General features: G+C 44.6%; 1 protein-coding gene across 5 annotated transcripts in view; it reads left to right on the top strand.

Moving 5' to 3' along the window:
- The window catches only part of SCEL (sciellin), a 143,830-nt gene that overhangs the window by 120,636 nt on the left and 10,438 nt on the right, over positions 1-12,756 (top strand). For all 5 annotated transcript variants that reach the window (XM_040425335.1, XM_040425334.1, XM_040425333.1 and 2 more), the window contains one exon: positions 448-556. In XM_040425335.1, the coding sequence (XP_040281269.1) occupies positions 448-556 (109 nt within the window). The remainder of the gene's footprint in view (positions 1-447; positions 557-12,756) is intronic.

The raw sequence follows: 12,756 nt of genomic DNA, 5'->3' as shown, positions 1-12,756 counted from the left end.
ATAACTTAGAAAATTTTCTAAGTCTGAAAGTAGCCTGAGCGGATCCGTTCAGACTTTACATTGAAAGTCAATGGGGAACGGATCCGCTTGAAGATTGAGCCATATGGTGTCATCTTCAAGCGGATCCGTCCCCATTGACTTACATTGTAAGTCTGGACGGATCTGCTCGCCTCCGCACGGCCAGGCGGACACCCGAACGCTGCAAGCAGCGTTCAGGTGTCCGCTCACTGAGCGGAGCGGAGGCTGAGCGCTGGCAGGCGGATGCATTCTCAGTGGATCCGCCTCCATTGAGAATGCAACAGGGCTGGACGGCTGCGTTCAGGACCGCTCGTGAGCTCCTTCAAACGGAGCTCACGAGCGGACACCTGAACGCAGGTGTGAAAGTAGCCTTAAGGAGTTGTTTTTTGGATTTGTTTGATTATACACCTTTATTTTTTCTTTTATCAGATCTGGCATTGAAAAGGATGTTTGTACTTATTGCCGCAAATCACTTGGCCTTGAGGCTAAAATGATTCTGAAAGAATTAAACATTTGCTGTCATGCAACATGCTTCAAGGTATGTAAATCACCTACAATAACAACCATAAAATAATGTGACAAATACAATAGTGCTTAAAAGTTTCAAACCCCTTCAGAATTTTCCATATTTTTCCATACATTTGACATGAAACAACATCAGGTTTTCACACAAGTTCTAAAAGTAGATAGAGATAACCAAATCAAACAAAAGAGTAAAAAATATTAGACTTGGTCATTTCTTTATTGAGGAAAATGATCATATATCACATGTCTGTGATTGGCAAAATTATGTGAACCTTCAGGATTAGCAGATAATTTGAAGATGAAATTAGAGTCAGGTTTTTTAATCTATGGGATGACAATCAGGTGTGAGTGGGTGACCTGTTTTATTTAAAGAACATATAATTAACAAAAAGTCTGATTGTCACAACACATTTGTGAAAGTGTATCATGGCACAAACAAAGCAGATTTCTGAGGACCTCGAAAGAAGAGTTGTTGATGCTCAACAGTCTAAAAAAGGTTACAAAACCATCTCCAAAGAGTTTGGACTCCACCAATCCACTGTCAGACACATTGTGTACAAATGGAAGAAATTCAAGACCATTATTACCCTGCCCGGGAGAGGCCGATCAACAAAGATCATGCTAAGAGCAAGACGTGTAATAGTCCACAACGTCACAAAGGTACCTGAGAAGTGTTATGTTTGAAGAAAGAAAAACACTGCATTCCAGCATAAAAACATGTGAAACATGTTAGTGATAGTATCATGATTTGGGCCTATTTTGCTGTATCTGGGCCAGGGCAACCTGCCATAATTGATGGAGCAATAAATGATACCAGCAAATTTTAAAGGAAACTGTCAGGACATCTGTCTGTGTGCAAAATCATAAAAGAATGTGGGTCATGCAACAAGACAACAACCTTAGGGCTCATTCAGACGGCCGTATGCTGTCCGCAAAAATACTGAATGCTATCCGTTTTTTTGCGGATCCGCAAAAAAACGGATCTGCAAAAAAACGGATAGCATTCAGTATTTTTGCGGACCCATAGACTTCAATGGGGCCATGTCCTGATTTTCACGGACAAGTATAGGACATGTTTCATTTTTTTTGCGGATCCGCAAAAAAACGGATAGCATTCAGTATTTTTGCGGACAGCATACGGCCGTCTGAATGAGCCCTTAAGGACATACATTTTTCTACCAAAGAATGGTTAAAGAATAGAGTTGAGCGGACACCTGGATGTTCAGCCGAACTTCACAAAAAAGTTCGAGTTCGGCACCCGAACGTGACCCCGAACCCGAACCCCATAGAAGTCAATGGGCACCCGAACTTTTGAGCACTAAAATGGCTGTAAAAATTTCATGGAAAGGGCTAGAGGGCGGCTGCAAATGGCATCAAAATGTGGTTAAGAGCATGGCAAGTGCTCTGCAAACAAATGTGGATAGGGAAATGACTTTGTATAAAATAAAATACGTAAAAAAAATAAAATAAATCTTGATCTAGGAGGACGAGGTCCATATGGAGTAGGAGGTTGAGGAGGCAGCGGATGTGGCGGTGTAGGTGGAAGCGGTTGTGGAGGAGGAGGTAGCCTACACTTCTTTTTGTTTTTAAATTTATTTTTATTTTTTTAAATTAGGGTACACCCCAAAACATTGGGAAAAATAACCTGTGATAATCCCCTCCAATTGTGCTAAACACACGTTCAGACAATACACTGGCTGCAGGGCAGGCCAGCACCTCCAAGGCGTAAAGGGCAAGCTCAGGCCATGTGCCCAATTTGGAGACCCAGAAGTTGCAGGGGGAAGACCCATCAGTCAGTTCGTGTAGGTGTGTGCAAACATACTGCCCAACCATGTCGCACGTCCTCGTGATGTTCACGATCCAATTGGATATCTGCTCCATAAACTTTCGATGTTCTTTTCTGCGCCTACGATGTTGATCACGGTTAGCGGCGAATCAGTGTTCCACGCCAGAGAGGGATCGTGAGAAAGAGAGACCACATCCAAGGGAGATCAATGGATGAAATTTAATTGTGATCGAGCGGAAATGTGGGAAAAATTAATAAAGCAGAAGAATTGAAGGAAAGAAGGGGGGCGCGGCAATTACCCACTCCCGACTCGGGGAGGTAGTGACAATAAATAACAATACAGGACTCTTAAGATGACCTGTTATTGGAATGATTAATAAAAAAATTATAGGTAATGTCACTGGGGTATTTCGGATTTGGAAACATTAGACAGGTGATGCCCTGCTGCCGCTTTGTTGACTCTAGATAACTTCTGCCTGATCGCACGTCACCGTGACGTCCACGATCCATTTCGATATCTTCTCTATCAACTTTCGATGTTCTTTTCTGAGCCTACCATGTTGATCACGGTTATCGGCGAATCAGGGTTCCACGCCGGAGAGGGAGCATGAGAAAGGGATACCACATCCAAGGGAGGTCAATTGCTGCAAAGTGATCGAGCTGAAATGTGGGACAAGTTATTAAAGCAGAAGGATCGAATGAAAGGGCCAATTAAAGACAAATTTTATAAATTTAATTCCCTGTCACCTATGCACAGCAGGGGTTTTTCATTGCCAGAAATGGGTTAATGTCACCCACCAATGGAACAGATGATTTTTTAAAATTTCGGTCCTTGTCACCTATGCAGAGCAGCGGTTTATTCACGGCAAAAATTGTAAAATATCACCGAAGAATGTAACAGAAAAATTTGTGAAATTTATTAACCTGTCTACTAGGTATAGCAGTGGTATATCACACCCAAAAATTTATGAATTTCACCCAAAAATTTAAAATACAAATTAGTGAAATGTTTTTACCTGTCTACTAGGTACAGCCGGGGTATATCACACCCAAAAATTGGTGAATTTCATCTGAAAATGTAACAGACAAATTTGTGAAATGACATAAAATAAAATAAAATAAAATGTGTACAAAATTTTTTTAAAATAAACTTGATTTATGAGGTGGAGGTCCATATGGAGTAGGAGTTTGAGGAGGCGGTGCACGTAGTGGTGTAGGTGGAAGCGGCGGTGGAGGAGGACGAGGTAGCCAACACTGATTTTTGGTTATAATTTAATTTAATTTTTTTTAATTAGGGTACACTCCAAAAGAGTGTGAAATATCCAAAATACAGCAATGAGCAATTGCGCTGTAGTATAACAATGGCTGGTTAAGGCCAGTATACATGTCTATTCTGCACAAGGTACGGACAAGTCCTGTGGGATCCATGCCTGGTTCATTTTAATGAATGTGAGCTTGTTCACATTGGCTGTGAACAGACATCTGCGCTTGTCTGTGATAACACCCCCTGCCGTGCTAAACATACGTTCAGACAATACACTGGCTGCAGGGCAGGCCAGCACCTCCAAGGCGTAAGGGGAAAGCTCAGGCCATGTTCCCAATTTGGAGACCCAGAAGTTGAAGGGGGTAGACCCGTCATTCAGTATGTGTAGGCATGTGCACACATACTGCTCCACCATGTTGCTGAAATGTTGCCTCCTGCTAAGACGTTCCATATCAACTGGTGGTGCTGGTTATTGTGGCGTGCTGACAAAGCTTTTCCACATTTCGGCCATGCTAACCCTGCCTTCTGAGGTGCTGGTGGTGCCCCAGCTGCGTTGGCGACCATTTCCTCTTCCTCTGCCCTCGCCTTGTGCTTCCACTGTGCCCCCGCTGTCAGGTGGGAATGCCACCAGCAGCGAGTCTACCAGCGTGCGCTTGTACTCGCGCATCTTACGATCACGCTCCAGTGACGGAATTAAGGACGGTACGTTGTCCTCGTAATGGGGATCCAGCAGCGTGGCCACCCAGTAATCAGCACAAGTTAGAATGTGGCCAACTCGGCGGTCGTTGCGGAGACACTGCAGCATGTAATCGCTCATGTGTGCCAGGCTGCCCAGAGGCTACGAAAACCTGTCCTCTGTGAGGGGTGTATTGTCTGTGTCCTCTGTATCCCCCCAGCCACGCACCAGTGATGGCCATGAGCTGGTATAGGTGCCACCCTGCTGTGAACACGGTTCCTCCTCCTCCATCTCCTCCTTCTCATCCTCCACCTCGTCATCCTCCAGAACTGTACCCTGGCTGGACAATTGTGTACCTGGCATTTGTGGGTGCAGGAACCCACCTTCGGACCCACTTGTGAATGACTTGCCGGAAACGCTATGAAATGATTCCTCTTCTTCCTCCTCCTGTGCCACATCCTCTTCCATCATCGCCAGCAGCGTTTTTTCAAGGAGGCATAGAAGTGGGATAGTAACGCTTAGACTGGCGTTATCGGCACTGGCCATGTTGGTGGAGTACTCGAAACAGTGCAACAAGGAACACAGGTCTCGCATGGAGGCCCAGTCATTGGTGGTGAAGTGGTGCTGTTCCGCAGAGCGACTCACCCGTGCGTGCTGCAGCTGAAACTCCACTATCGCCTGCTGCTGCTCGCACAGTCTGGCCAGCATGTGCAAAGTGGAGTTCCACCTTGTGGGCACGTCGCATATGAGGCGGTGAACGGGAAGGCTGAAATTTACGCTTCAGCACTGACAGGCGAGCAGCAGCAGGGTGAGAACGGCGAAAGCACGCACAGACGGCCCGCACTTTATGCAGCAGCTCTGACATATCGGGGTAATTTTTAAGGAACCTCTGCACCACCAAATTCAGCACATGCGCCAGGCAAGGGATGTGTGTCAAACCGGCTAGTCCCAGAGCTGCTATGAGATATCGCCTATTATCGCACACCACCAGGCCGGGCTTGAGGCTGACTGGCACCAACCACTCATCGGTCTGTTGTTCAAGGTCCGTCCACAGCTCCTGCACTGTGTGGGGTTTGTCCCCCAAACAGATAAGTTTTAAAACTGCCTGGCTGTGCTGAAGTTGGTGGTGAAGGTGTTACGCTGACCGGATGAGGAAGCGGAGTAGGAGTGTTTGGGAGATGGAGAGCTGAATGCTTCCGTGGGACATTGTGGAGATTCTTGGTGACCCAGGTGGTGGTGTTGCTGGCAGATCCTCTGTTTGCGGGGTGGCAGGTGCCACTGTCACTCCAGAGGTGGATGAAGAGGCCGAGACTGCAGCAGAAGAGGAAGCAGGAGGATCCAGAGACCTTTTTTTGTTTTTGATGTGCCTACTCCACTGCAGCTCGTGCTTTGCACTTACAGTCAGGTCCATAAATATTGGGACATAGACACAATTCTAACATTTTTGGCTCTATACACCACCACAATGGATTTGAAATTAAACAAACAAGATGTGCTTTAACTGCAGTCTGTCAGCTTTAATTTGAGGGTATTTACATCCAAATCAGGTAAACGGTGTAGGAATTACAACAGTTTGCATATGTGTCTCCCACTTGTTAAGGAACCAAAAGTAATGGGACAATTGGCTTCTCAGCTGTTCCATGGCCAGGTGTGTGTTATTCCCTCATTATCCCAATTACAATTAGCAGATAAAAGGTCCAGAGTTCATTTCAAGTGTGCTATTTGCATTTGGAATCTGTTGCTGTCAACTCTCAAGATGAGATCCAAAGAGCTGTCACTATCAGTGAAGCAAGCCATCATTAGGCTGAAAAAACAAAACAAACCCATCAAAGAGATAGCAAAAACATTAGGTGTGGCCAAAACAACTGTTTGGAACATTCTTAAAAAGAAGGAACGCACCGGTGAGCTCAGCAACACCAAAAAAACAGAAAGACCACAGAAAACAACTGTGGTGGATGACCGAAGAATTCTTTCCCTGGTGAAGAAAACACCCTTCACAACAGTTGGCCAGATCAAGAATACTCTCCAGGAGGTAGGTGTATGTGTGTCAAAGTCAACAATCAATAGAAGACTTCACCAGCGTGAATACAGAGGGTTCACCACAAGATGTAAACTATTGGTGAGACTCAAAAACAGGAAGGCCAGATTAGAGTTTGCCAAACGACATCTAAAAAAACCTTCGCAGTTCTGGAACAACATCCTATGGACAGATGAGACCAAGATCAACTTGTACCAGAGTGATGGGAAGAGAAGAGTATGGAGAGGGAAAGGAACTGCTCATGATCCTAAGCATACCACCTCATCAGTGAAGCATGGTGGTGGTAGTGTCATGGCGTGGGCATGTATGGCTGCCAATGGAACTGGTTCTCTTGTATTTATTGATGATGTGACTGCTGACAAAAGCAGCAGGATGAATTCTGAAGTGTTTCGGGCAATATTATCTGCTCATATTCAGCCAAATGCTTCAGAACTCATTGGACGGCGCTTCACAGTGCAGATGGACAATGACCCAAAGCATACTGCAAAAGCAACCAAAGAGTTTTTAAGGGAAAGAAGTGGAATGTTATGCAATGGCCAAGTCAATCACCTTACCTTAATCCGATTGAGCATGCATTTCACTTGCTGAAGACAAAACTGAAGGGAAAATGCCCCAAGAACAAGCAGGAACTGAAGACAGTTGCAGTAGAGCCCTGGCAGAGCATCACCAGGGATAAAACCCAGCATCTGGTGATGTCTATGCGTTCCAGACTTCAGGCTGTAATTGACTGCAAAGGATTTGCAACCAAGTATTAAAAAGTGAAAGTTTGATTTATGATTATTATTCTGTCCCATTACTTTTGGTCCCTTAACAATTGGGAGGCACATATGCAAACTGTTGTAATTCCTACACCGTTCACCTGATTGGGATATAAATACCCTCAAATTAAAGCTGACAGTCTGCAGTTAAAGCACATCTTGTTCGTTTAATTTCAAATCCATTGTGGTGTATAGAGCCAAAAATGTTAGAATTGTGTCGATGTCCCAATATTTATGGACCTGACTGTAGATGCCTGGTCATGTAGGTTGTGCTCAGGTTGAGAACATTTATGACTCGCTTCAGGCTCTGATTGCACAGCGTGTAAAACACTCGTGTCTTGTCGTCAGCACAATGTCTGAAGAACTGCCACGCCAGGGAATTCCTTGGAGCTGGCTTTGGTGTGCTCGATCCTTTGCTACGGTGGGTAGTAGCAGGCGTACTGTCTATGGGACGGCAGCTCCGCTTTTGCACCCTGCTCCCTCTTCTGCTGTTCTGGTAACTCTGTGCGACCACCGCCTCTTCCTCTGAACTACACAGGTCACTCGCATGACCTTTATTCCATGTGGGGTCGAGGACCTCATCGTCCTCCATATCATCTTCCACCCAGTCTTCACCCCTGCCCTCCTTGTCGGTCTGCACACTTTCGAAAGCCCCAGCAGTTGGCACCTGTGTTTTGTCATCATTCGAGACGTGCTGCGATGGTCCTCCCATGTACTCATCTTGAAACATAAGTGGTTGAGCATCGGTGCACTCAATCTCTTCCACTTCTGGGGCAGGGCTAGGTGGATGGCCCTGGGAAACCCTGCTAGCAGAGTTATCAAAAAGCAGAAGAGACTGCTGCATGACTTGGGGCTCAGACTGCTTGGCTGATTTGCAAGGGGGTGAGGTGAAAGACTGATTGACATCGGCTGCAGGTGCCAACTCTGATCTTTCAGCAGGAGACTGGGTGGGAGACAATGTAAAGGAACTGGAGGCACTGTCAGCAACCCAATCTACTATCACCTGTACTTGTTTTGACCTCACCATTCGTAGAGCCGCATTAGGCCCGACCAAATACCGCTGCAGATTCTGTCGCCTACCCCCACCTGAGGAAGGTGTTTCACTTGTGCGTGTAGCTAGCACAGATCGACCACGTCCGCTCCCTGCAACAAGAGCTCCACCAGCAGCACCATGACCGGGGCCACGTCCCTTATTTGACGCTCTCCTCATATTTCTCAAATTTAGGATGTTACCCAAAATGGGTGTTTATTTATTACCAGAATAGCACAGCAGTATGTAAAGGTGGTATCTCACAATGACAAATGCAGCAAAGGCTGCAAAATTAAGATTTTTGCCCTAAATGGGTGTTTTTTTAATAGCAGAATAGAACAACAGTATCTAAAGGGTGTATCTCACAATGACAGATGCAGCAAAGGCTGAAAAATTAAGATTTTTGCCCAAAATGTTTTTTTTTTTTTTAAATACCAGAATAGCACAGCAGTATCTAAACCGTGTATCTCACACATACAGATGCAGACAAGGCCGCAAATTAAGTATTTTGCCCAAAATGGGTGTTTTTTTAAACCCAGAAAATTATTGAAGTATTTCAAGCTTGTTTTAACGATAACAAATGCAGCAAAGGCTTCAATATTAAGTACTTTGCCCAAAAAGGGTGTTTTTTTTAATAACAGAATATGACAGCAGTATATAACGCTTGAATTTCACACGTACAGATGCAGACAAGGCCGCAAATTAAGTATTTTGCCCAAAATGGGTGCTTTTTGAATAACAGAATATGACAGCAGTATATAACGCTTGAATTTCACACGTAGAGATGGAGCAAGGGCTGTAAAATTGAGTATTTTGCCCAAAAAGGGTGTTTTTAAAACCCAGAAAATTATTGCTGTATTTCTAGCTTAAATTGCACTCTTACTAATGCAGGAGAGGCCCCAGATGGAGGGTATTGCTAAAAATTGGTGTTTTTTAACACCCAGAAAATTATTGAAGTATTTCAAGCTTGTTTTTAACAATCACAGATGCAGCAAAGGCTGCAATATTAAGTAATTTGCCCAAAATGGGTGTTTTTTTTTACTAACAGAATATGACAACAGTATATAACGCTTGAATTTCACACTGACAGGTGCAGCAAGGGCTGTAAAATTGAGTATTTTGCCCCAAAAGGGTGTTTTTTAAAACCCAGAAAATTATTGCTGTATTTCTAGCTTAAATTGCACACTGACAATTGCTGAAAAGGCACCAGATGTAGGATATTGCCAAAAATGGGTATTTTTTTAAACCCAGATTATTATTGCAGTATTTCAAGCTTGAATTTGAATGTCACAAAAGCACATATGCTGTGCTGGTGCAATGAGCTTGCATAAAATGGGGTAAAAAGATTGTGCACTGCACCCACAAAACTAAATCAATGTAGATCGCTGAGTTAACAAGATTCTGATTAAAGATTCTTTCCTATTCTCTCCCTCACAGCAGCAGCATCCTCTCCCTACACTAGAAACAGCAAAGTGACGTGCAGCGCTATGTGACTCCAGCTTATATAGAGGCTGGCTCACATGCTGCTCTGGCCAATCACATGCCATTAGTAGGCATGGCTGTGATGGCTTCTAAGGGCACCGAGTTAAACGCTCTGCAGCCTTTTAAAAAGCGCCATAAAATAGCCGGACACCGAACCCGAACCTGAACTTTTACTGGAATGTTCGGGTTTGCTCCACCCTATTAAAGAAGAATAAAGTTAAAGTTTAGCTTAATCCAATAAAAATGTTGTGGAAGGTCTTAAAGCAAGCTGTTCGCGTGTGGAAACCCACCAATATAATAGAATTGAAGCTGCCCAAATGGGCAAAAATTCCTCCAAGTCAGATACTGAAAGCAAAGGCTAACATACTTTTTCCTTTCACAGACATGTTATATTGTATCATTTTCCTTAATAAATACATGATCAAGTCTAGTATTTATGACTTGTGCGAAAATATGATGTAGTTTTAGGTCAAATTTATGCAGAAATATAGAAACTTCTAAAGAGCTCAGAAAATTTTAAAGGCTTCACCCTGGAAAAAATAATCATGACTTATCCTCAGGATAGATCATCATTATCACATCAGCAGGGGTCCAAGTCCCTGCCAATCAACTGTTTGAAGATGCTGCTGCGCTCACTGAAACTATGGTAAGTGATGTAGACTCCCGGAAGCTTTTCAAGGACAGTGCCGTACATCGTATAATTGCAGTGCTTGGTATTGCAGCTCAGCCCCATTTACTTGAATGGGGTTGAGCTGCAACTAGGACATGTGACCGATGTACTGTATAGTGATATCACTGACCTAGGAAGAGGCTGCAACGCCCAAGGCCTCTTCCTAATAGCTGATCAGCGGGGGTCCTAGGTGTTGCACCCCTGCAGATCTGATACTGAGGACCTATCCTGAGAATAAGTCATAAATATATTTTCCTGGATACCCCTATTAAGAAACTGTAACTGTATAATACTTAACTTTCCAAACAATCTATATAGGGTTTATAAAAAGCCTGAATTCTGATGATGGTGTAAGGTTATCAGACTTTATAGTATGTGGAGATTAGCTGTACAAATGGTAGGCAGTCGGCAGAATTGGATGCAACATAAGGGTTTTATTGGAAAAAACACAACTCAAATTTGGTCCAACAGGATGGCTTGGCTTCAGCCCATCAAAGATCAGTCACATAAAGCACTTATCTTCAGCCCTCATGTGTCATATAACAGTTCAATTGTTAAACAGGCAAAATACAGGAGTCACCTTTGTGCAGAATCTTGTCTTTTCCTTCTCAGGAACACTGTGGAGAGGAATGCTCCTAAGTCCTCTGCAGACCAACACCAAACACATACTGACAGTGTGTCTTTTAAATTAGCTTCCAGCTGGGTGAGGTGGTAACACAGGAGATGGAGTATGGGAGTGACCTTCCCACCCAAACTCTTCAGTCACTCCTAAATCCCGGACCCAAATTCCAGCTACCACAAACTCAGCAATCTAACATCACTGGTTGCCATTTACCTCCGGGATTTACATCACTGAGAGCAGCAGCCTCAGTGACACATACTTGCCATCAATAACCTTACCCTTTAGATGCTTACATATCCCCCCCCCCTCTGCCCAAGGCCAGGGGACTGGGCACTTGACCCTGATAGACAGTAAATCCTTGACAAGGCATCAGCATTAACATGAAGCTGCCCTGCCCTGTGCTCTACCACAAAATTAAAGTCCTGCAACTCCAGGAACCACCGTGTTACCCTTGCATTGTTTCCTTTATTTCGGCACATCCATTTTAAAGGGGCATGGTCAGATACCAAGCGGAACTTCCTACCTGCCAAATAGTACCTCAAAGCCACGAGGGCCCACTTTATTGCCAAACACTCCCTCTCCACTATTGAGTAGTTTCTCTCACAGGAGGTGAGTTTTCTACTCAAATATATGATGGGGTGTTCTTCCCCATTTACCTCTTGTGACATTACTGCCCCTAAACCAACCTCTGAGGCATCGGTCTGGACAATAAACTCTTTTGAGAAGTCTGGTGCGATCAGCACAGGCTGACTGCATAGGGCTTTTTTAAGGTCCTGAAATGCCTTTTCTGTCTCTTGAGACCACTGGACCATTACTGACTTTCTCCCTTTCGTGAGGTCTGTTAATGGTGCTGCAATGGAGGCAAAGTTCGGGACAAATCTGCGGTAATAGCCAACAATCCCCAAGAACGCCTTCACCTGTTTTTTTGTCCGAGGCTGTGGCCACTTCTGAATTGCCTCCACTTTGTTTACCTGGGGTCTTATTGTGCCCTTACCTACATTATACCCCAGATAGCGAGCCTCCTCTAACCCAATAGCGCACTTCTCCGGGTTAGCAGTAAAGCCAGCATTCCTGAGGGAATCCAGTACGGCCTGTACCTTACCTAGATGGGATTCCCAGTCCGTGCTAAAGACCACGATATCGTCTAAGTATGCTGCTGCGTACGTTTTATGGGGGCCCAAGACCCTGTCCATCGCTCTCTGGAAAGTGGCGGGTGCCCCTTGTAACCCAAAGGGCATCCTGGTATATTGAAAGAGCCCGTCTGGGGTGGAGAAGGCAGTCTTTTCCTTTGCCTCCTCTGATAGGGGAATCTGCCAGTACCCCTTGGTGAGGTCAAGTGTGGTAATATACCTAGCTGGTCCCAACCTTTCAATTAATTCATCCACCCGGGGCATAGGATAGGAATCGCATTTAGAGACTTCATTTAGACGGCGGAAGTCATTGCAGAACCGCCAGGTCCCATTTGGCTTAGGCACTAATACAATGGGGCTGGACCACCCGCTTTTGGATTCCTCAATAACCTGCAGAGCTAACATACGCTTTACCTCCTCAGAGACCGCTTGTCTCCGAGCCCCAGGGATTCTGTATAGTTTAATGTTTATCGTTACCTCGGGGTCAGTGACTATATCATGCTGAATGACATCTGTAGTGCCTGGCAGGTCCGTAAAAATATCCCTGTTCTGCTGTAGAAACTCCTTGGTTTCTTGTTTTTGGGGTTTGGACAGGGTGTCACCTATTGCAACCTTTTCAATATCTGTGCGACAATCCATTTTGGGTTTTGTGGCCGCTACCAGGGACTCTCTATCCTTCCAAGGTTTGATTAAATTGACGTGATAGAGTTGGATGGGCTTTCTTTTCCCAGGCTGATGTATTTTATAATTGACTTCT

This window comes from Bufo bufo, chromosome 3 (assembly GCF_905171765.1).
Source record: "Bufo bufo chromosome 3, aBufBuf1.1, whole genome shotgun sequence".
Lineage (NCBI taxonomy): Eukaryota > Metazoa > Chordata > Amphibia > Anura > Bufonidae > Bufo > Bufo bufo.
This window is presented reverse-complemented; position numbering and strand designations above follow the sequence as displayed.